The sequence below is a fragment of the Rhodnius prolixus genome, unplaced genomic scaffold, assembly GCF_049639745.1.
Source record: "Rhodnius prolixus isolate KJV_2025 unplaced genomic scaffold, Rpr scaffold_2, whole genome shotgun sequence".
Taxonomy (NCBI): domain Eukaryota; kingdom Metazoa; phylum Arthropoda; class Insecta; order Hemiptera; family Reduviidae; genus Rhodnius; species Rhodnius prolixus.
Genome location: NW_027411592.1, coordinates 15,215,996 through 15,239,510, shown reverse-complemented (window position 1 = coordinate 15,239,510; position 23,515 = coordinate 15,215,996). Strand labels below are relative to the sequence as shown.

At 32.3% G+C, this 23,515-nt stretch overlaps 1 protein-coding gene across 2 annotated transcripts; it reads left to right on the top strand.

Annotated features, from left to right (window-relative positions):
* The first annotated feature begins 1,945 nt into the window (after window positions 1-1,945).
* Window positions 1,946-23,416, top strand: LOC141449077 (inositol polyphosphate-4-phosphatase type I A). Of its 2 annotated transcripts, XM_074118131.1 has the most exons (21): window positions 1,946-2,203; window positions 2,278-2,410; window positions 6,340-6,411; window positions 7,894-8,049; window positions 9,982-10,182; window positions 11,477-11,631; window positions 12,131-12,260; window positions 12,437-12,618; window positions 14,392-14,594; window positions 14,751-14,911; window positions 14,995-15,178; window positions 15,269-15,473; window positions 15,596-15,976; window positions 16,048-16,340; window positions 16,480-16,667; window positions 17,363-17,556; window positions 17,638-17,864; window positions 18,270-18,550; window positions 20,395-20,526; window positions 21,936-22,071; window positions 22,159-23,416. In XM_074118131.1, exons 2-21 carry the CDS (start codon window positions 2,293-2,295, stop codon window positions 22,289-22,291), a joined length of 3,732 nt encoding a protein of 1,243 aa, XP_073974232.1. In that variant the 5' UTR covers window positions 1,946-2,203; window positions 2,278-2,292; the 3' UTR covers window positions 22,292-23,416. The 2 variants fall into 2 exon arrangements, with proteins under 2 accessions (XP_073974232.1, XP_073974233.1); XM_074118132.1 differs by lacking the exon at window positions 6,340-6,411.
* Window positions 23,417-23,515: the final 99 nt, after the last annotated feature.

Below are 23,515 nucleotides of genomic sequence, written 5' to 3'. Positions count from 1 at the left end.
CAAAAGAGTCAGACAGGTGGCATCTAAAAATTTGCAAATATTATTCAAAATTAGGACATCAAATTGTTTAAAATTGTGGCACCACATTTCCCTGGAAGTATTAAATTTATTGGCAAATAATTACTCTACTGTGCAATTTAAATTCAAATCAGGCTTTCGTATCTGCGTGTGCACTACATTCTACTGGACTGCATCAAGGAAGTTTCCTTTCCTCCCTAGGGTTCAATAATGTGCTTAATATTCTGCTTGGGATTATAACGAGGTGAAAAAAACTCTTTGGATACAAATTCAGAAAATATTATCATTAGAATAGGTGCTTTCTATTATTCGCTGATGAACCGTATACAAAAAATTGAGCATGCATATGCTAACTCAAGTGGAGAATTTTTCTTCGTGGTATGTATTTTTTAAGGCGAAACCATCAATGGCTTAGAAGGCAAGCAAACCAACTTTGCAAACTCTTATCTGGAATTAATGATAAAATTACGATGGTTGGGAACCCAAACATTTAAATCTTTGGCTTATTGGCCATATTAGTAAAGATTATAGATCTAAAAGGCAATTACACTCTTTCTGGATTTCCTAGAAAAACTAAATAAATTATTATTTTCTAGCCCTAGAAAATGTGGATTTCCAAGAATTATGCTCTCTCAGTTTTGCTGGCACTTCCATTTATATATCTTCAACGAAGGTCAACTCACATCCCTAATTTAAGCGGCAAAACTTCCTCTCAAATCTTGGCCGAGGCTGGCAAATGCTGTGGATAATCTTGTTCACAAACTAAAGGCAATTAGGTTTGGATTTCAAGTTACTAAAATTCCAGAAACATGCGTTTTCGAGTCATGCGGCTTTTACTTAAGAAATCCCTAGAGATTGAAGAAATTACCAAGGTGAACAAAAAATTATGCATAGGAAAAGCAAAGGAGAAGATCAATCCTCATTGGGACCCAGCAAAGAAGAAAGAAAAAGAGATTCTTAATTATCAAAGAATATGGCAATGATTTGGATGTGCATGCACACTCCTTATTTTAGTGATGCTGGACTCTTGTTGAGGACAAATGCAAACTTTAGCACACAGTTTAGAAAGCCTTCTTGCACGAGTGGTCTCCATCCATTGTCAAATTTTATTTTAATACCTTTCAAAACACTTAAACAGATCCAAATACTCTTGTAATAGAGAATTCCCAAACAATTCAGCGCATATGAGGATTGTGGCTAGTCAATAAGTAGAGCTAACGTATTTTAGTAGAGTGCCGTGAATCGCTAAGAGCAGCAAAATGCACCCTAGACAAATGATCCAAGAATAATTAGGGAAGCTCTAAACCTGGCCTTGGCAGCAAGCAAAGCCAAACTGAACTGGCCAGAATCAATCTTGTTTGTTAAAGCAGGAAACGTGAGAAGTCGGATGAGAGTATCGACTAATTATTTTTCCTCTAGCTGATAAGGTGATTCATAAAGGCAACTTTATACTTAGTCATTGGACCTATAATTTTCTTCTGAACATTTTTTTCATTGGAAGATTGATTAGAGGATTTTTCATATATGTATATATGTATGTATATACGTTCTTCTATGTGAGTAATATTGCAACCAAACGTTGGAAAAGAATAAAATAAAAACAGGTCTTTTTATGTTTCACATTTTTTTTTTTTCTTAGTCATGGGGAAATAGTAATTTTTATTAGCTCAAAAGTATATTTTTGTTTCATTGGATTTTTCAAGAACCTAATGTATGTTTCCAGCAGCACAAAACGAAATCAACTCTGTACTTTCTCTTACAGCTGAAGGTGGACAGAAACGATGGCGAGAAAGAAACGACTAAATTAAAAAGAGAAATAGCAGTAGTTATATTTAATTTTAAACTTAAAAGAGCGCCATTTTCCTATAAAAATTAATTATTTTTAGAGAAGACACAACTCTAAGCTTACCTCTGACAGCTGATAATCAGCTGATTATTAGGAATGTAGGGGGTTGATTCCAAACTGTAGATACCAACTAGATACCAAGCCCTTCAATGTGGTATCACCTACTTAGCTGGAATCAATGTAATTTAGGTTCTTTGTGATAGGTTTGTAGGGTAAATAAAATGTTCTTAGTGCATAATACTCAAAGTGTATTTTTTTGAACTTTGCTCAAAAATGAAGCGAGGGAAAAGCTTTAGCTATTTTCCTCCTTTTTGTTTTTCAGTGCTTCACTTATATTAGGTAATTTACTTAGTGTACCTAGCGTAGGCCTAGGTGTATAAGAAAAAAAAATTAATTTTTTGAAATATCTGCAGATACGGCTTCTTATTATGAGGTTCAACAAGCAAGAGTTGCATACATTGGCAACGCAACCATCTCAAGAATTCGATAAGGAAGGAGTCTTATTTTTGCGTGAAAGGCAGGAAGGATTTTTTAGACGCACAGAAAGTAAGTGTTATTTGTTTATTATCAACAAAAAAAAAAAAGGTACAATTAATTGAAGGATCGTAACTGAAATATATTTAGGTACCTGTACCTAAGTTCTTATGTCTTAACAACATTGTCCATCTAATCATGAGGTAAAAATTTTGTTCTGAGATATCAGCATTCGAAAAGCCTTTTGTTATGAATATTTGGCATGAAAGAAATAATTTAAAACTTTCAAGAATTATATTTAGTTGTCACTAGATGTCGTTTTACTCGAAAATTCTCTGCTCTCTTTTCTTTATTGTATTAAACTACAATTTCAGTCTTATTGTTGCTGTTTCATTTTAAAAATGTCTCTTGATCTTGTGTGTATATCACATCTTTGAGCTTCTGTTCATTTACAAAATGAACCATCTATCTGAACTTTGTCATGTGTATCAATATATTTTAACAAGCATCGTTAGAGGTAGAAACGCATTTGCATGAAATAAAGTGCATTTCTTGGCTTACCAGGAATACTAATATTGATTAATAATCATAACTTTTTTTATAACGATTATGGCGTACAAAATAAAATATGAGCAAATTTGGTAGCTAAACGTTAAGCCACCTGAAAAACAGGCATTACTACCTTAAGTACATTTTCATTAGTATATACATATTTATCCTTATATTTTTCATTTGAGTAAGAGTTATCATAATCTCAGCTACTACAATAAACATTCTTTAAACGGTAAAATTTTGGGTTTCCACTATTTGTAGCCACCGTAATAGTAAAGTTTTACAAGTAGCAAGAATATCCTGTAAATTTATTAGAAAATAGGACATTTTTAACGACATTTGATCCCTAAATTCCTTTTTATGATAATCTAAATCTTCAACTGCATTTGTACCTTGATAAAAAGTAGAGCGATGGATTCGTCAAACATGACAGTTACAAGGTCCATTCATCTACTAGATTACAGTAAACAATAAAATGTTTTAATGAAAAATATGAAAAACAAATTGTGCTATTAGTATCACCGAGAGTAAATGAAAATATTGCATGAAACAAAGTAACATAACAAAGTTATAATTTTTCTTTAGTAAAAGTTCGCAGCGATATTGTAATCTCAATGACATTTGAAGGAAATTAAATTATTTACACAAATAATTAATGCCCTACATAACATTCGGTTTCCTTGAAACTTAGTTTTACACATTGCAGCATAATAATTATTAATACTTACTGGGCTTTATAATTTTGATAATTATGATTTTTTTTTTTCAATGATAATTATACTTTAAATAACATTCTTCGTGTTAAGTTATTTAATTATAAATAAATCTGAAATAAAGCATAATAATTTTTTCAGAATTTAAAGAACCATTGTTTTTCACTTTTTGTAAAACAGGCTATTTCTGCCAATCCTGTTCATTTAAAAAGTAAATCATTAGCTCTTGCTGGTTAATATCTTTTGAAAAACTCCACATCATTAAGTAATTCGTCCTAATTAATCTATTTTTTTCATGAAGATATCCAGAAACGCGGAACATTAATAATGTATTTTTAGTCTCTTTAGTCCTATTAATAATATTTATTAGTAATGGATCCTGCGATCTTGCTATTGACACTAAAAGACCATCCATTTCAGTCAAAATATACGGCCAATTTAACCTTCTAGTTAACCCAAACTTGCTTTAGTTTAAATGTCTAGAATTGTATACGCATATGCACATAATCGGCAAGAATCACATTTCAGAATTTTACTTATTAATTTCCAATTCAATTCCAACCCTAAATAAGTCAAGATCGTACTACTTTTCAAATTTAGCGTTTAGTTTGATGAGTTGTTGGTGGTAGAAGGAACAGTTTATTATAAAACTTTTGTTTAGAGCTAATTTAGCAGATTTTTACTTCTTAAGTGCACATACAAATTTTACCATTGAAGATGGTAATATGGTAGTTCATGAATGTTGAGATTGACTTATTACCTCAACTCCATCACCCTTATAATTCAATTTTAGTTTAAATTTTGTTTTCTTCCCTTAATTTTATTTAAAACATTAGTTCTGTTTGCATTTATCTGCACATCTCACATCACTAAATATTTTGTGTAACTTATGTTAATTAGTAAGTGCAGTTTTTTAATATTAATTAAATTACACATTTTCCTCTTGAATCCCTATTTCGAATATCTCCAGCTGAACTTCTCTCTTTGGTGAAAAATATTGATAAGAATTTACTTTTCTGAACACTTACTTTAGTAGAGCAAAAAAATAGGCCTTGATGTTTGATTTTAATTTATAAACCCTTTTGCAGCATAGGTGGAATATTCATCAAATTCTGAATTCCGTTTAAATAAACATGTTGGAATTTAGTTTTGTAGTTGCAAACCAATCAGTTTAAAAAAATTAGTTCATATTTTTAATACTATAAATTTTACTAAGCTTTACTGTAAAATCAGGGCGTGTTTTGGTTTCTGCTTCAGCTGTGGATTTGGGTTGTCAGTTGTAGCTGCTAAATTGAGTGAGTCTTGTCTTGATGCTTGCGAATAAGCTGGGTTAATGGATTTCTTGCTAATCCTCCAACTGCTGCGCTTTATTTTCTCTACTTTGACGTTTCTAAACATTAGATAATTAGGGAAGAATTGTTTAATTTATTTATTTATTAAATATATTGAAAAGTTAGGACTCGTTTATTCAAACCCAGAACATCTCTGAATAGGTGGTGTCCAAGAGCCACTTTCTCCTTCATTACTGAGTATTTTTTGCCATGCCCAAATAAATTCTAAAGAGAGATATGGTATGTGCTCCATTTTGCTGTTTAGTTTAGTTTTAAATTAATGTTTCTCTTTGTCACGCGGAACGTTGTGATTGCTTCTATCTAAGTGCCACGGATTTGTTTGTTGGAAACTAAAATGCTTTTTCTCTTAATTGAATTTCTTAATGAAACAATGAAGTCAGACATTTTCGAATAACTCACAAAGGGGATAAATCTGCAGAATAATGAGAATAAAACTTATAATGGGATCTTATGGCAAGACATTATTTTCGATGAAAACTGTATTTGGAATCTTTACAGTACGAAATCTAAACAAAATATCAAGATTGGGCTTCCTTGGTTATTGGACGAATTTGCTGGAAACTCAATTTCAAATTTAACAATAACAAGTTTGCAACTCTTCCACCTACTGAAAAATTCCTATTGTCATGGGTCCATTATAAAAATTAGTTCGTATGGAGGTTATCGAGACCTGCGAAAAGGCAAACAAATGATTGAATTCATTGGTCTCTAGCTTTTTACTTTTCCTTATTAGACAAGAGGAGTTTGCAATTAACTTATTTTTTATTATGTTGACATAGCTTAATGATAGACATTGCTTTCATTATCAATCAAACCTTAAAATTTGCTACCTTTTATTAATAATTACTGGTGCAAGAGACCTTGTAAAGATATCCATTTAAGGTTCTTTTTCATTAATTGGTGGTAGAAGGGACTAAGGCGAATTGATTAAAAACAAGTAAATACTTTTGTTATGTTAAAATGTAAAATCTATTAGAAGCAACATTTGTTTTCTTCTTTCAGATTATAGCTTTATAATTTTTTTTTTTTTTTTAATTTCTAAGTATAGTTTTTCTTTTGTATAATGCGATGCATGCGTCTTTATTTTTCTCCTAAGACTAGCATAACAACCTGGTAGGTGAAATTAAAACTCAATGTTACATTGGAATTTTTTTTCTTTATAGCGAGTAAGTGATGCACATTTTAAATTTTATAATAATTATACTTAAATTTTTTAAATTTCTTATATTTTAAATTAGAAAACAGTAAAATACATACATATTTTAACATTGCTAGTTTGATACAGTTTGGTTTAAGTGTCAAAATGAATCGGAAAAAGCACGATTTTTTCTTCTAGAACGTAGATTGAGAGGTGTGAATTTTCTCTCTTTATCCATTATTACAGGGAGAGACAGCAAAAGAGGAAAAAAGTCTAAGGGTCTGAGGGATCTGAGCTGCTATAGTGGAGCACACAAAGGTATTATACGTCTAACAAACACCAACTCTGCTTCAGCTAACACTTTCAACTGTGCTCATAAATTTCTCCAAATAAGTATGACTTTGTAGCTCAAATATTATATATTTATCCATGGATTTCAGATTATTTAATAATGTTTAATAGCCTTTGGTGCTATTTGCTTCGTAATGTTTGTCCATTTGAAATATTTATCGCGTTGTGGAAATTTGTTACCAAAAAAAAAAAAAAAATGGGAAGTTAGGTATTATTGTTAGAAGAATATTTTATGTCCGTTTATGATTTATTTTAATTGTCTTGTTTATACTAATATTCGGATTTATGAGCATAAATTGTACTTGTTAAGCAGTTAATTTGTGTTTCGTCTAAACACTCATTTTAACTACATTACAGTCTAACTTTTAACAAAAGTAATGTAACCTTTCAATAAGAAAATTAACGCTTACTTTAATTAAATGCTAAAGAATGCACTTTAGGATTATAGACAGGAATTTTTTTATTTCCTCTTATTATTATTTATTTGATTCATTGATTTTATAGCAATAGTAAGTATTTTTTTAGTACTGTTTCGTTTTGGTTTTTGCATCCTCAGAGTTGTCCTATTTACAATAGATAGAGCTTTGCAATGTAGATTTTTTTTATTGTAACTTGAAATCATTTTTTCTTTTTTAAATAAAAGGCAGTAGTGTTGCAAAGTCTGGCAGCTTGATGCATAATCACCCTGTGTGAGTATTTTTTATTTACACTAGCACATTCTGCGAAGACACGTAAGCTTTTCTATCTAAATTTAAACATAGATTAAGAGTTTATAATTCAAAAATATCTTAAACATATTTACGTCATTCAGGATTTCAGAAAACAAAACAAAATCTTCGTAAAATTCCAACTTTAGCTTTCTTTGTTCTCAATTTCTAGTTTGACAAATTCCGTATACCTGATATCTGTTACAAGACTTATTCCAAAGTCGCAATTAATAGATTCATTAATTGGAAAGTAAGCCTTAGAATACCTTTCTTTCTGTATCTCTCCAAAAATAATGCAATGTAGGATCGTCATGTAAATAACATGCGCAATAATCTTCGAACGACATAAGAGAAATGTTGGAAAAAGTTAGATCTTAACTCATAAGATTAATCTTAAAATAATTATTCAGTAAAGTTCACCTTTTTTTCTGTAATACATGGTATTATTAAGAAGGTAATATTAATTTCCTTTTCGGCCAACATTCCGGATAGAAACTAAAGTTTCTAACTGGAAAAAAATGTAAATTATTTTTCTGAAGTAAAATTTGTCATACTTAACATTAAAATTACATGAAACATGTTAGTGGACCAAATTTTACAATAGATTAATTATGCTATTTTCGATGACTGCAATGTTAATTTGCAATATTGAAGGTTATTTAAAAATAAATTAACCCGAATGACGTAAATCATAGATAATTATTAGAATATTTGTACTCATTAATAAATTATTTTCCAACAGTAAGTGTAGAGCGATGGTGCCGGCTGCGTGGGAACCTTTTGTTTTACTTCAAGAACAGCGACCAGTGGTCGGAGCCTATAGGAGTGTTGGTTCTGGAGCAGTACACCATCAAAGTTGACCCACCTGGACTTGATCCACCGTTTGGATTCACTATAGGTTCAAAATTAATGCTTATCTTATTAATAAGAATAAGGTTACAATTTTTCTTTAACTTAACGCTTGGAAAGCTCCGAGCTAATTATATTAAATGGTTAAAAAAAAGAGCGCAGCAAGTTAGCAACTATTCAAGTTCGTTTTGAAGTCCAATGCAATGTATTAATGTAAAATAGACTGGTCATCGTGGTCAAGTACGCAGCAGACGTTGTTAATGTGCTCAGCATCCATCGTTCCATCGAGCAGAACAAACATATGGGGGATTTAACCCGCCCTAATCTATATGTATGTGCTTGAAAGTAATTATGTCCCGTCTTTAGTTCATAATTTGCTTGGCAGTATTTAGAAGAACGTGTTCTGCTAAGGGATGGTCGCAAAGTATTACCTACAGCTTGGTGTCGCCGCCTCTTATCAAATTGTTCTTGTTCTAGCCAGGTGGCACTTGTTTTAAATGGGAACGCTTTCAATTGTATGTGTCTTATAGCTAAGTAATCGTCTCTTACACTAACCTTTCATCTGGAGTGGATGGTATCCATAACCGAACCACATTTGTTCTGGAGCCTTTTTTAAGCTTCTTCTCGGTTTTCAGACTCGGTTATTTTTGGCGGATAGCTATTCGAGATTTCTGTAATGGATGCTTTCGAATCGACAGAAAAATCCATTTTTCCAGGTTGATTTTTTTTTAAAGTGTCAGTGGCTGTCGAGTAGCTCTGATAGGATGGGCCTACACAGAATTCTCCAAAACCAACCTTTATTGATTAGCCGAACTGTCATTGTAGTAGATGTACCATTCCGTAATTAGAGTGTTCTCAGAGCTTTAGTAGTTAGCAGCCTCAGATCAGCTTTGCTTCATTCGCTTTTCTACCCTTCTTTTAGCAAGCTCAGCTTGAAATTTGGACAGTCGGTATTTCCAGTTATTTCTAAGCTAGTAGGAAATAACTCCCCTTTATTGCTTGCGTCACTGTGCCTTTCACTCACATCCTTGACTTCTCCTGCTGTGGTGGTTTCGCTAGAAAGTAGCAATAGTTTTTCTGCCTTCTTTCTTCGGATTCTGTTAGGATAAAACTTGCTCTGAAGTCTCATGCATTGATTTTGCTGTTTGAGTAATCACTCTTGGGGCCTTATGATGCTTTAGATGCGCTAGTCATTAGTTCTTGATCTGCCATTAGTCTTTTGTTTGTTAAAAAACAAGTCTTTGCAAGTCTTGATTGAGCTTGTAAAATCGCAAAGATCTCCTTTTGTTACGCATAAGCCTAAATTCCACACCACTTACAATTCCCATGTGTTCGTCATGTGTTTCCTCGTCCATCAGAAATATCTCGCTCTACAAGGTTTCGTAATCAGCTTTGAAAGCTACATATACGGCAGTTGTAGATTGTCTTCAATGAAATCCTTTTTTAACTTTTTTGTCCAGGCGAGACATCCGTTCTGTGTTTGGTGCTGCGTCTTTTCTGACTTTTATCTTCAACATAGAATTCAAGGCGAGTACAAAATAAATAAATCGAATAAGACGAAGGCTGCTAATTTAAGAAAATGGTGTTTCGTGAAAAATTTCAGTAATAAGCTTCATTCATTAAATTCAAACTTTTTTTTATTCAAATAACAATAGTTTAATTAATATGAAATACAAAAGTTTCACATCAGTCTGTAGAGTTTGGAGTTCTTTCATTATTTATGCCCCTCGTTATGCACATTGATTTCTTTATCTTTTTATTATGTAAAAATAAGTATCCACAAAAGAGTGAAGAAGAACCCAACAAAGTGTTGACGTTTTTGAAAGATTGAATTCACAGATGTCTTTGTGGAAGAAAAGGAAATAATTTTAAGAAGTGCTTTCTGAAAAAATAAAATAAAAATATAAATGTTTTAGTAATACGTACCTTATGTATAAAACTATAAAATTCATTAGTAATTAAAAAGTAACTAATTTTTCAGCTTTCGAAGGAGGTTTAGACCAGCATTTAGGAGTAAACACAGTAGAAGAAAGGGATTCATGGCTAGAGGCGATACAGACTGTAAGTTACAACAAAATGCGAACAAAACTAATAGAGTTACAGCAGAAAATAGAAATGAAAAGAGGGCATGATCCTGATCTTGATGTACATATGTGGCGATTGAGAAGAGGAAATTCTGTTGGTAAAGAAATACAATTTAGCAACAATTTATTTACAAGTAAATAATAGGGATCATTAAATTATTATCTCTATATCATTTGCTATTATAAACACGTATCTAAAAAAGAATGTTATTATTTATAACAAGTGATATATGCATTTAATTACCTCCCTAGTTAAAAAAATTATTTACTAAGTTTAAAATTTGGCTTTCTTCATAAAAGAATAATGATTTCGAAATTTAATAAAGTAAATTTTAGAAATGTAACTTATTCCCAGCGCATTTCTTATATTAATAATATACAAATTAATTTAAATATATGTACTTTCATTAATAGTTTATTTTTTTCTGAATTCTTTGGAATGATAATTTTTTAAAGTGAAATATGTACTTGGGATCAGTAGACTGTAGTAGTAAATGGCTGCTTTGAAGATATCGTTTGTTGCAGAAGTTTTATAGTAGGTTTTCTTCCGATACGTTACAAATTGAAGAGCTTGGTGCAAAAAGGAGTTATCTAGTTAAAATTTTTAGTAGGGACAAAAAACTAAATATGCTTTAAGATGTATTCCTTACGTTGTGTCTGCTGTAAGGATTAGTTAATATATTGTGATGAGGTCATTTGGGGCTCAATTTGAACTTTCTAGGGCATTTTTTAAGCTTGCTATAAGCAAAAGTTATTTTTCAGTTAACTCTTTTTTGCACCAAAATCATAATTTTCAGTAAACCTTGAGTACATATTAAGTACTTTAGTCAACAGATTTCTTGTTTTTGAGCTTTTAAGTGGCATTTTGTGTCTTGTCGAAGCGAATGTTAGATTTATTATGCCTGTCAAAAAGAAAAATAATAATATCTACCTAATATAAACATTAAATAAACCTAATAAAAAAATGTTTGTTTGATTGATGGCGTCATCTTTTCTGTTTGGAGCAAAAGAAAGTTATCTGCAGTAAAAAACTCATTTTTTCTCCAAATCTAACCTAGGTTAGAGAATAAGTAATAATAAACGAATCTGCATAAAGACTCGTTTATGCTCCAAAAGATGTAGAATTGAACATACAATAGGGGGCGCCACTAAACACATTTTCTGTAAAAAATGTAGATAACTCCTTTTTGCACCAAGCTCTTCAATTTAGAACTTAACTTTTTAGATTAAAGCCTAGATTCTTGAGAATATAAATTCTTTATATTTCTTATACTAAGAGAATATTTTGTGCAGTTTAGCAAATGGAAGTTCTCAAATATTTTAGCAATATTTTTGAAAATCAGTTATTTTTTTCTGAACTGAAGTAACTTTTTTTGTTTTGTTTTTATATAGATCCCAGTGAGTTACCAATTTGTGAAGTATCACTCTCGTGTGATAATCTTTTATGTGATGGACATGGTAGACCTCCAAATCCAATAGTAGCAGCCCATGTTTTCATTCCATCTGCCGCAGTATGGCTAAAATATTCCAATACTGAAGTTGTTCAGGTAAATTTTTAAAAATTATTTCTTAAATATGTGTGAAAGGTACTGGAACATAATCCGTCCACGACACCTAGTAAATGGTAGTTGGACGTTAAGCCCCGCCTGAAAAAATAGGCGATTACTTTACTTTACTTTTTTCTGGAACATACCGGAAGTAGCCATCACCTCATTAGTTGGAAAATTTTGAGTTTTTGTATCTCAAAAATCAGCATAAACAATAATTACTTCGTATATAAAATTGTCCGGAAATTTTTTCAAATTATCAAGAGGAGCCCGGCCATCTTTGTATGTTATACTTAATAAAAGTAAAAATAAAGGATCATGTTGTAAGCAAGCTTCTGTTCCTATCGCCGTTGTTATTAGCATTTAGTTGAGTAAAATTATGTCAGTCATTCGCAACATAAGTTTCTTCTTATATTTGGTAAATATAAAAATGATAGTAATAAAAGTATAATAAAATTCTTTTATTTATTTATTTTATTTATTTTTTATTTATTTTCAGAAGAGTAGTAATCCTAGTTTTTTGACCACAATTAGTTTTCGAGCTAGTGATGGTCTCAATAGCGAATCTAAAATTAAGTTCACAGCTTTTGACATGAAAGAAACTGTATCGCATACTGCTACACCCATGGGTAAGTACCCTATTAAACTTGCAGATTTGATTTCCACCGTTATTAAATTCAATAACACTCTTCTACATTTAGATTATAACCATACCAACCTGGATAGGATTTTTATTTATTTTTAGAATACTATTAATCTATTTTTGAAACCTTTGAAATAATTACAATTTTCTCGTATATTGTAGGTAGCGCATATGTAACACTGAGTTCACTTCAAGAAAATAGTAGACTTAGAATTCCGTTAAAAGGTAACAGTAGTTCCACAGTAGGATTTTTAAGCATTGTTGTCTGGTCTTTAGAAAGAGAGGATAGTAATCCCAGCACAGAGAGCACACCACTTAGAACTGTACAACATCATGATACTTCAGTAAGTATATGTACACCTTGCAAACACTTTCTCTTAATCATATCCTCTAACAGTAGTGCAGAAATTGCAGAGTTAGAGATTTCTCCAACTAAACTTTATCCTGAAGCATTTCTGTCCTTCTTAAATTCAGTTTTTATCCCCTGGATATTCTTCTGAAGTTCCTGGTTCCTATCTAATTTTCTCTTTCCTCTTTCCCGGAACGTGTTAACTTGGAATCATACACCTTAATAGCTAGTCTTATTTTAATTCTTTCATCTTATTACAATATGACCAAAGCAACGTATCTAATTTCTTACTTGAAAGTTCCTTGCTATGTAAACAAACATTCCTAACTATTGTTCCTAATTGTTTACTTCTATTACTGAAGTATCACTTCACATACCTAGGTTTACGCCTTAATGGCGAACTGTATCTCTGAGTTGAGTTCTTTGTATATTCATAAAGTTTTTGCATTAATCAAGAGATTTTCTTACGTTCATATTATTATCTAAGTAAAAATTCACTTTTTTGCTTAATCTTAGAAACTAAAATTTAATGAATATATGGTTCGTACGTTTATCGATTAAGTTGACGCTCTTGTCCGTAAGTTCACATAAATTTGATCGTTATACTGGTCCACTAGTCTGTTAAGTTCCTTTAGTAATTTAGAACATCTTCCGAGAAGTCGACAAGAAAAAGGTAACATGTTTTATCATTCCTTATCTTATAAGTATTGTTTGTGGGTTCCATGTGTGTCATTTGTCAGTGAAGAGTTCGAAGTAGCTCACCAAGTCTGTTCAAGGAAGAAGATTGGTATTAAAATCGACTGGAGGTCAGAAGTTCTGCCGAAGAGAAAACTTTTGCATGTTGGCATTTGCGTGTGTTCATTTTGGTCCCCTCCTTAAACGCCATAGATTCTTTAGATCGATCTGAGTGGTTAATTAGTAAGAAGCTGATGATGGTTTTGTGCTTGTAGTTCGTTAGGCTGAGTCGTCTGCATATGTACAGAGTTGAGTGAATTGATATGTAGATATTGTGCTGTATGTACCAAGACGCTCCCTTACTTTACTCCCATTCCTACTGAAGAGAAAGGAAAGATCGCTGAACCTCTGTTGATCTGCAAGTATTTTTAGAAAGATAAGAGCGCAGAATAAATAAATAATAGAGTACTTTTTTAACTTAAGTAGTAAACTGGGAAGACAATCACTAATTAAAGCTTGCGAAATAACTGAAAATTTTCCCATGCAATACAGCTGATTCTACAACACTGGAGCTATTTCCCTAATATGCGGTGGCTCCGTTAGATCGAATTGTGCTTACTCCTAATCCCAAATTGGTGGTGTGTTTCTACCTACACCAATGTCCGCGAATATTAAGTAAATGTATTTCAGTAATAGTTTTCAAGCATTTTTCCTGTAGTAATACTGGGCTGTTTAAGTCTATAAGAAGTACCAAAATATGAGGGTTGTACGATTATTGTGGGCCAAGATATCGTTATATTAGAGCATTTATGGTTTAATTTATTTTCCTCTAACTCTAAATAAAGCTCGGCATAACACACTGATAAGTTCAATTTAATTAGCAATATCCATCTAGCTCTACATATTTTGCATGCATGTATTGGTCTTCCAGACATCTGAAAAAAACCTACCCCAATCAAGTGCATCTTATCTACTTCAGGAATTCTTCTTAAACATGGAATTCAGTTAAAAAAAAAGGAAGGAATGAATAAATAAAAATAAATTTACTTTAAAAATATATTTCTGATTATTACTATTGTTTTTTTAAATGTAGATGTACTGTCACAGAAGATCTCAGTCACTTCCTCCTCGGTTAGGCACTAAATTGCGTTTACCTAAGCAAGGTGAATTCAAACAGTTATTTGGAAATGCTACGCTGCACACTTACAGGTTTCATTCTGGATTAGGAGGAGATATTAGTGTTCACGAAGTGATGGCAGAAAGTTTGCTTTGCTTTCAATTCCCTCAGCAACTGTTGTAAGTTTTGTATTTTATAATTTAATATTATTCAAAATTTGTGTGGCTGAAATTGTTGCCACGGATATATTTATTTGTTTAAATTTCAGTTTTTCGACTCCCACATCACGAATTCTCTAAGTGCTAATTCTGAGTCGGGGTTTTCATTTATTTTAGGGGTTTGTGGATTAACGAAGAAAAGGAATTGCTACAAGAAGTAGCAGGCATGGGGGAACTTGTGGAACCTTGGCATTCCTTGCAAGTAGAACTTTTAGATAGACACCTCCACCTTTTGCATTTATATTCACAAGCTAAGGAAAATCTGCAGGCTCACAAAGGTAGAAAGAACTGCTTAATATTAGTGGTATTCCTTTTTTCCTTTTGCTTACTTTTCTCTAATTGATTTTCTATTTTTTCCTAGGAAGTAGTTTTAAACCTTCTTCTCGCAAAATGGATCGTTCTTTGGAGTTTGCTCCTGTCAATTTACACCTACAAAGAATGTGGGTTCAAAATGAAACACTAAAAAAATGTGATTTTTACGATATAATTACTGTCGGTGCCTTCACAGCTCATTCACACAAATCAAAAAATGGTGGTCTAATAAAGTAATCAATACAACATCCTTTTTTTACTTTCAAATTTTTATGTTCCATTTTTGTTTTTATTAAAGAAACAATATTAAAAAATTGTTTCAGACTTTTACAACAGGTTAAAGAGTCACCTATGAAAGCTCGCACTGGAAATCCTGGGTTAAATAAAATTGCAATGGCACAGGATGCTATACAAGCTATTAAACAGTTGCGTAGAGAAGTTGTGGATGCTATGAGAATGCTTATGAAATTAGCTAAAGAAAAGAAAACCGCCGGTATGCTGCCTATATGTGATGACATGGTTAATAAGGTAAGTAATTAGATTAAGTTATTTATGTATAATTTGTGTTTCATGTTATTTTATTTTGTATTTTTTAATAAAATGATAATAAAATTAAAATCTTTTTAGGGTAATTCTTTTTCTGTTTTCAGACGCGAACATTGCTTACTCTTTGGGATTCGAGTCTTGTAGAAGAAGCATTAAGTTTTGTTGAAGCGCACAAAGTGAACGCAACTCCATGCGATGAAGAAGATGTTACATCGGTTCAGTCAATGAGCAGTTTGTCTCCTTTTAAAAGAATAACTCAACAGTTAAGATTTGCCGACCTGCGAAGTCCTGATGCTGACGATCCTGTTACACCTGAAAGCCCCACTAGTGGTTCAAATAATAATTTCCATCCATTTTGGACTATTCCCACGCAGCGTACTCGGCATTCCAAAAGTCAACAAGATCAGTTTGTTATATTTCCAGATGCTGAGGAAGATGATGTGGGCCTCAAAGTTATTAATTATGACTACAAAACTAAGGAAGATGTACGTTATAAAAAAGCAGACTTCTTTTTCGAAGTTATTAAGAAATTCAAAATTGATCTACTTTATTTCAGGCCAGAGAGGGCGATAAATGTAAAAGCGAATCTGAAGAAGAAGACGATGAGGAAACTAACATGGTGACTTTACCATTAACCGCTGCCACCAACGGTCACGACAGTGTGGCTGGTAGGCTGTTCTTGGACACTGACGTCATGTGTAGTTCACCTTCGGCTAATTACTACAAACCCACCGACGAGCCAGAACCATTTGACTTAACTCAGTTGAATATTGAAGCATCTGTAATGTGCTTAGTTAGTAAAGTGAAATTTTTATGTGGCAGATGTTCCTCGCCTGCCATTCGAATCCGGTAAGCATTTTTTTATTAACAGGTAGAGAAAGAGATGGAATATTTGGGAAGCAAATTACAAATAAAACCTATTTTCAGTATTTTGATAAATTTTTTACACTGATCATGTTAGACGATCTTTACCTCTCCTTTTTTTCAGGAGTACACAAAAAGGAATTGGAAGATCTCAAAGTTTTCGAAGTGAATTGTGCGCTCAACAACAAGAAACCGTTACTTCACAACCAATTACAAATAACATTAATAAACTACAAACAAGAACTAACAGCGACGAAGGAGTAAATCAGGCTGTAGAATCTGCAACTGCCGTGCGCAACAAGTTTACAGAAGGTTTGTAGCCAATATTATTTCACTTATTACTTGACTTTTAGAGTTCTGGTCGAGAGAAATATTGTATTTCCCCACAAATAAGAAACTATTCTGAAAAAAAATTCCAAAAGTGCATGATCTATATTTCAAACATTAATGCATCAAATACCCGCTTCAAAAGGGAAGGGATCAGCTCAGTAGTTGGTAGACTGGACCTAGGATCAGGAGGTCCAGTTGTTTTTTCAAGAATGCTCTCTCCCTAAGAAACTCACAGCCATCTCTCCAGTGAGGTCGGTTGTGCACTGAGAAATCTCCGGGCACCATAGCATTACATAAGAACGCACCTTACAAAAAATTAAAAAGCATCCAAAAGCCTCTCTGAGTCTCAAGTGAATGTCCACAAACACCATTAAGTGGCATTTATGAATATTACTTATTCTACCATCTATATATTGTGATGTTAAATGAAATCAATTAAGTACAGGTAAGAAATTAAATTTAGATGAAGTCATTCTGTCTTGTTAGTTCAAATCACTTTTTGGCTCTGTATAAAACAGTACAAGAGAGCTACGACTAGACAGAAATGCGAAATTTGATTCTGTTAATAATTTGCAATTCAATTTTACAACAGTACTTGGAAAACTCTAAACCTTAAGTTTGTATCCGGATCTTCATTTTCTTAGCTTGGCCACTTAACTTAATTACTTTTATTTTAGGCTTAGAATTATCCTCATTAACTGATTGGACTCGAGAATTACGTCCAAGTATGAAGAAATTACGGCAAGCAATGGATGGATTACTCAAAACCGCTAGGCTTACCCATAGTGTGTTCAGGTTGCAAGAAGATCGCAGAGCAGCGCAAAGATCCTGTAACGTGCGTTATCGCCGACACGTTTGCTTTTCACATGCTGTCAGTGGTTTTCCAAATACTTGATATGTTTTCATTGGATTAACTGTTGCAGAGTTAATTTTTTTATTTATGATTCTTTAGCTCACATCTTTAGTAACTGGTCTTATGGCCAAGCTTTGGTGTCAAAAAGCGGATCCCGTATTTCTTCATTGTTTAGCCAGCATAGGACCTCTTGTGTCATTTGAAGCTTTGCTTAGCTACTACGGTGATGAAATAGATATGTGGGGTGATATGGCAGTCGCAGTTGAAGATCTGAGAACAGTTACTTTTACTTTAATTCAGGCATCTCCACCTTCAGCAAATAACAAGTAGGTTGCTCATTAATATATTCATTATAGAATTATTAAATTAAAGATTAAAACAGAAATAGAAAAATTGAATTAATTGTTTTTTCCAATAATTTATGTGTGAAACAGTGCAGTAAATTATATTTATTTTATGATCAAAATTGTTGCAATTTATTTTCAAAAAATAAAAAATAATATGTTGTGATGAAAAATTCTATTTTATATTTTTATCTTTGGTGGAGAATTTTGGTGTAATTTTAATCTATTAAACATTTGCATATGTATTTTTAATATTCTTAGCTTTAACATATGAGAATGTTCTATATGAAAAATTCTATTTTATATTTTTATCTTTGGTGGAGTATTTTGGTGTAATTTTAATCTATTAATTACTAAAAATTTGATATATTTCTCTGTTGTAAATAGAGGCAGCAGCTGCACTCCTCGGGTGATGGGGCCTCGATCATCGTTAAATGTACAATTGCCTGTACCGGATTCTGTACATTCTTTATTGCCACTCAGCACTCCTCCTTCATATCTTTCATTCCACGTGACACCAGTATTCTTCAACATTGGCATCAATGAATTGGCAACTATAGCTGAAGATCTTGGTTCTACTAAACCACAACAGAGATCTAACGTAGACAATTTCTATCGTCTCAATGAATACTACCACAGATTTAGAAAATTGGGACTTTTAAATAGTGGTAAGACATTATCTGTAAAATAACATTTGATCTAGACATTCTTTTCATAGTTCTATTCTCTTAATTTAATTTTTATAGCAGAGATAATGAATTGAATGTTATATATAGTTTGACGGTTGAATTATTGATATGAGATTTTGCTATTTGGCTCAAGAGAGTCTCCCTATTATCTTATATACCAGATTTTACAATCTTAACAATCGTCTTAACAATAAGGCAATTTTTCAAAATTGGCAAATGGTGAGTATTTCTCTTCCTTGAATATTGTGGCTTATGATGGGTGCACTTTTCGTTCATTGCAAGAGCTTTCGGCCTTCGGGGTTGTGGCAGGTCGCCACTCCTCTTCCTGATAGAACATAAGGTGAGTTGAAAGTATGTTATCTACTACGAAGCTGTCCCTCAGCTTGGTAAGCTAACACCAAACTCCCCAGTTTTCCTCTGGCCACTTCCAAGAAGTACAGGCATATACAGGGTGTCCCAAGCTATAAAAAACCGTTATAATATAATCATTTTGAAATTTCTTATAGGAATCATGTTTTCATTCATAACTTGTAAAATATCGCTCACAGAAAAGAACCGTTCGAGTAAATTTTTCTTAAAAAAAAGAGGAATCTATTTCTGAAATAAAAACCCACCTCCCCATTTGGAAAAATGAAGTTAGTGCCTGTATCTCGCTTCTGGAAGCACCGAAAAAAAAATTACAAATTAAATTTGGATTTCTAACAAAAAACTAAGGGTACACGTATTTTTTAGTTTTTTTTTCTAGCTATCTTAGTTTCCGAGAAAAAGTCGTTATCCATATAGGTTGGGACACCCAGTATACCCTTTATATATGTATCCGGCAGAGAAAAATGGATGGTAATTGCGGAGCAGGTAATTATCACGCCTGACGCGTAGCTATTCATTTCCTGTTAATTACTCACTCATCCATATATCAGTGGAAGTCTCCATGTGTGAGTCTGGCATAAACCTGACGATATTTTAAACTAACTGCTGTCCTGACTTTAGTCCACTCGTATCATTTATGGACCTCATTCTGATATTATATTACCCGATAATAATTATAAAAACAGCCTTAACCTAGCCTTACAATTTAAACTTTAAATTTTGTTGTGTAACTCTGTACTCAATGTCAGGTCCTCTATTGCTTGCGAGAAATCGAATAGGAAGAAAGTCTTATACATTATCTCATAACATAATATCTCTGAATATTGAATTCTGATTCTTATTATATCATACGTTGAATCGAAATGTGGGAAAGAAAGAAGGAAGTTCTCAAGCACTCGGTTTGAAATACTAAAGGTCATTTTGGTAGTCTTTTTATTAATTTTTTTTAAATGAATCTATCATACACTGCTTATAAATGAAAAAAAACTTTCTATTTCAAAAGCTCTAAGAAGGTATGGGATCCCACAATGAGCTTTTGGAAACGTTGCTTAGTTGAGTTGGTCAAGATAGTTTTGTTGAGGTGTTGGAGCTGTGACATAGAAAAACTTGAAGGCAAAAAATAGTGAAGGATTCCCAGCTCTCTGTAGAACGTAGAGCTATGAGGTTGATAGGTGGATGGTTACAAAATTAAAAGTCACACATAGCAACTAATTTACTTTCATAAAACCCATGAATTTCTAATCTCATTTAATTATTTAAATATTACCGAATATTGAATCAAAATACTTGAAATTAAATTATGTTAGATTCAGAAAACAAAACATAAAAATTGGGGACAAAAGCATGTTTTAGGACAATTATTTGCAAACTATTAAGCAACTACATTGATTTTTTTTTTTTTTTAAATAAGCTAATTATTGTGGTTAAATACCGTTAATTTCCCGATTCTGTTTCAGGAATGCTAACTAGTAAAGCAGAAATATCATTAAATGATTTAATGAATCAACTAAAATGTGAAGTTGAAAATCCAAAGAGTAAAAACGTAAATGTTCTTCAGTTAGCTGGTCATATTTGCAGAAAAATGAGAGGTACTTTTTTCTTTTTAAAAATTAAGCCGTGTCTTCATCTGAAGTCGTTGGAACCTGAAGATTTTTTTCAGTGCACCCCTTTTACGGACATCACTGGCCATCACCGGATAGTGAGATGTAAAAGGCTCCTAGGAAGAGAAAATCAGAGGGGTAACCAGTTGGGTAGGCAACTGCTATTAAACAGTTTGTTTTACTTCTGGAAAGGGCGTTAGCATCTAGTTTATTAGTACCATTTTGCTTTTTTAATCTAATCTTTTTCTTTGTTTCACTGGAAGCCATTCAAGTAACAAGTTAATGCTTCAGCTTCCATCAATCGACCGTTTGTATGACGTATGTAATTAATTTTGTTGAAGGCTCTACAGGTGGCAGCTAAGGTAGTCTTTTGGTATTGTGCAATGATTAGAATGTCTCACCGAACAAAGGAGGGGGATATGAGTTCTCTCTGTCTGTCTCTCTCTTCACTTCTCTTCTCTTCTCTCTTCCTACTGAGGCTATTGAAATCTTACTCAACTGGCCGCTATTACATATTTACATCCAGGATAAAACCAGGGACGCGGCTAATAGACTCAAGTATCATATATGGCTATAATAGGCCGCATTATCTGGCTATCATATGATGTCATATTCGATCCTTGGCATTCCTAGGTGTCGAACTGACCGATCAGGTTGGATCCGAGAACCTCGTGTAAGGTTGGTACCGTGAGGAATAATGACGGTCCTAACACCCTGGAAGGAACATGTGCTTGCATTTAATTGCGCAGTCTAAAAATTTTTATTTGGGTGAGCTCAGGCACTTATGCCACAGCCTTTCATGCAAAGGTTGTGGCCGTTATTTATTGTGTCAGAAAGAGATTAAAACGGAATCTCCAGAAGGATAGTTATCTATTCTGATAGTCATTCTGCAATCAAAGCATTCAGCACTTACCAAGTCAACTTTGGGCTGGTGAGGGAAAGGGTTCATCCCTTACTGAGGTTGGTGGTTCCAGTAAGCTCTCTCTTTCCTGGGCGCCTGGGCACGTGGATTATGTGGGCAACAAGAAGGATGAACTGATTCAGGAAGGTTCTAGTATAACATTCATCGTGTTCTCATTGACGAAATCATTATTCAAATCCTTAGTGGGCAACAATTTTTTGGCTTGGTGGTGGAATAACACTGGCCATGGAATGGCGAAGGAGTTCGTTCGAGGACTTACTCCAAATTAATCGGCGGATCTGTTTGGACAGAGCTGAGGAACTGTTGGCGCGCATACTGAACGGATATTGCTGTGTCTAATCTAGATTTTAACTGATTTTGCTTTAGCGGCTTGAAAAACCAAGGAAAAAGAATTCATTGGAAAATTAAAAGGGTTCTCATTCGACTAATTACTTCACTTTTTTGGCATTATTATAATTTGAAAAGTGTTTTACAGGTTTAAGATTCACAAGTTGCAAAAGTGCCAAAGACCGTACAGGAATGTCCGTTACACTCGAACAAGTAAGCATCCTTAGCTCAGAATATGATCTTGCAGAACATGAATTCCAGAGAGCACTTGATTGCATGCGAAGGTACTTAAAAGTGTTTTCGATATTTATCATTTTATAAAAATTACAAATTAAAAGTATTGAACTAGAGTATTTTGTTTAAATATTTAGTGAAGGATGTCGTAGAGAAAATAGTTACAAAAATACTGGTGTTAGAAGATACGCTTTCAACAGTTTTCAGTTGTATACATTGCCGAAAATGTATCGGCCTCCACCTGGCACTTACGGTTCAGCACAGACATAACATGATTACCACGTAATTTTATCTAAGAACTCATTGTTCTTTCATTTCGTAAAAGAGCAACATATTATCTGCTGATACATAAAAATTATTATAGTGTGCAATTAATTCTTTAGTATTATATTACAAGAGAAGTTTATTTTTAGATTATGTTAGAAAACAAAAATATTAAAAGTGACCTGATCGACCAAAACCCTTCAAATTTTGAATTAAGTAGATCTTACAAATATATTCAACAGTTTTTTTTTGCAATTGTTGCAATGTAGAATTGTATTTATTTCTAAAATGGGCTTTTTCCATAATGTGGCTAAAATTATTTAAAACATGCACTTTTCCAATGATAAATCATGTTCAATTGTAGTTTAAGTAGTGATAATTTTTAATACGTTGCATATAAAATTTCACCTTCATTTCGTAAAAGATATCACGGTGCCAAATATTATTAAATTTTATATAAATTCATTGATAATATAAATAATGGATGAAAACTAATTGTAGTTTTCATTATACTAAGTTAATGTTGGAGTGAACACCCTGGATTTTGATATAGAGGATTTTTTTTTTTTTTGTAAAACATCACAAGATAAATCTTCTTTTCAGTAAATTTTCATATATTCTGTAGATAATTGCTGAATAAAAAAAAAATGTGTCATTCTATTGATTTAAAAAAATGTACTATAATACAGTATTTTATGTTTTAATTAAATTTGAAGTCATTATGAAAACATGCTCAAATTTAAGGTATTGATTGATAAAATGTGTAAATATGTATCTAACTTTTTAATTTTGACTTTTAACTAAACGTCTTCCATTTCCTCATTAATTTTGTTTTAATTATTTTGAACTATTTGAATTATTTATTTATTTTTATTATATCAAAAAATAATTATTTATTTACAATGTACTTAAGAACTGAAAAGTTGTATTAACAGTTATTTATTTCAACTTTTAAATGTTCAATATCTAATAAGTTTTGTGATAAAATGCTGGCTTTAAATATTTTTTATGTATATTCTAAAGTAGCTTATTGTTTTTAAAATTATAATTGTTTTATAATTTATTTACCTGTCTCTCATAAGCCATAATATATAATTAATGTTTATTATTAAATTTAGTTTTTAAAAAGGTTTTACATAGTGTTGTTTATTATAAAAATCTGTCACAAACGTAAGAGTTATGATTGATTAAAATGATACCAACATTCCATTTTGTGTATATACTTGTGGG

Bases quoted from the DNA above. Each gene is read 5' to 3' on its own strand.
- LOC141449077 (XM_074118131.1), top strand. From the start codon at position 2,293: ATGAGGTTCAACAAGCAAGAGTTGCATACATTGGCAACGCAACCATCT. The intron at 12,261-12,436 runs GTAAGTACCCTA...CGTATATTGTAG, and splicing joins GCATACTGCTACACCCATGG to GTAGCGCATATGTAACACTG. The intron at 14,595-14,750 runs GTAAGTTTTGTA...CATTTATTTTAG, and splicing joins CAATTCCCTCAGCAACTGTT to GGGTTTGTGGATTAACGAAG.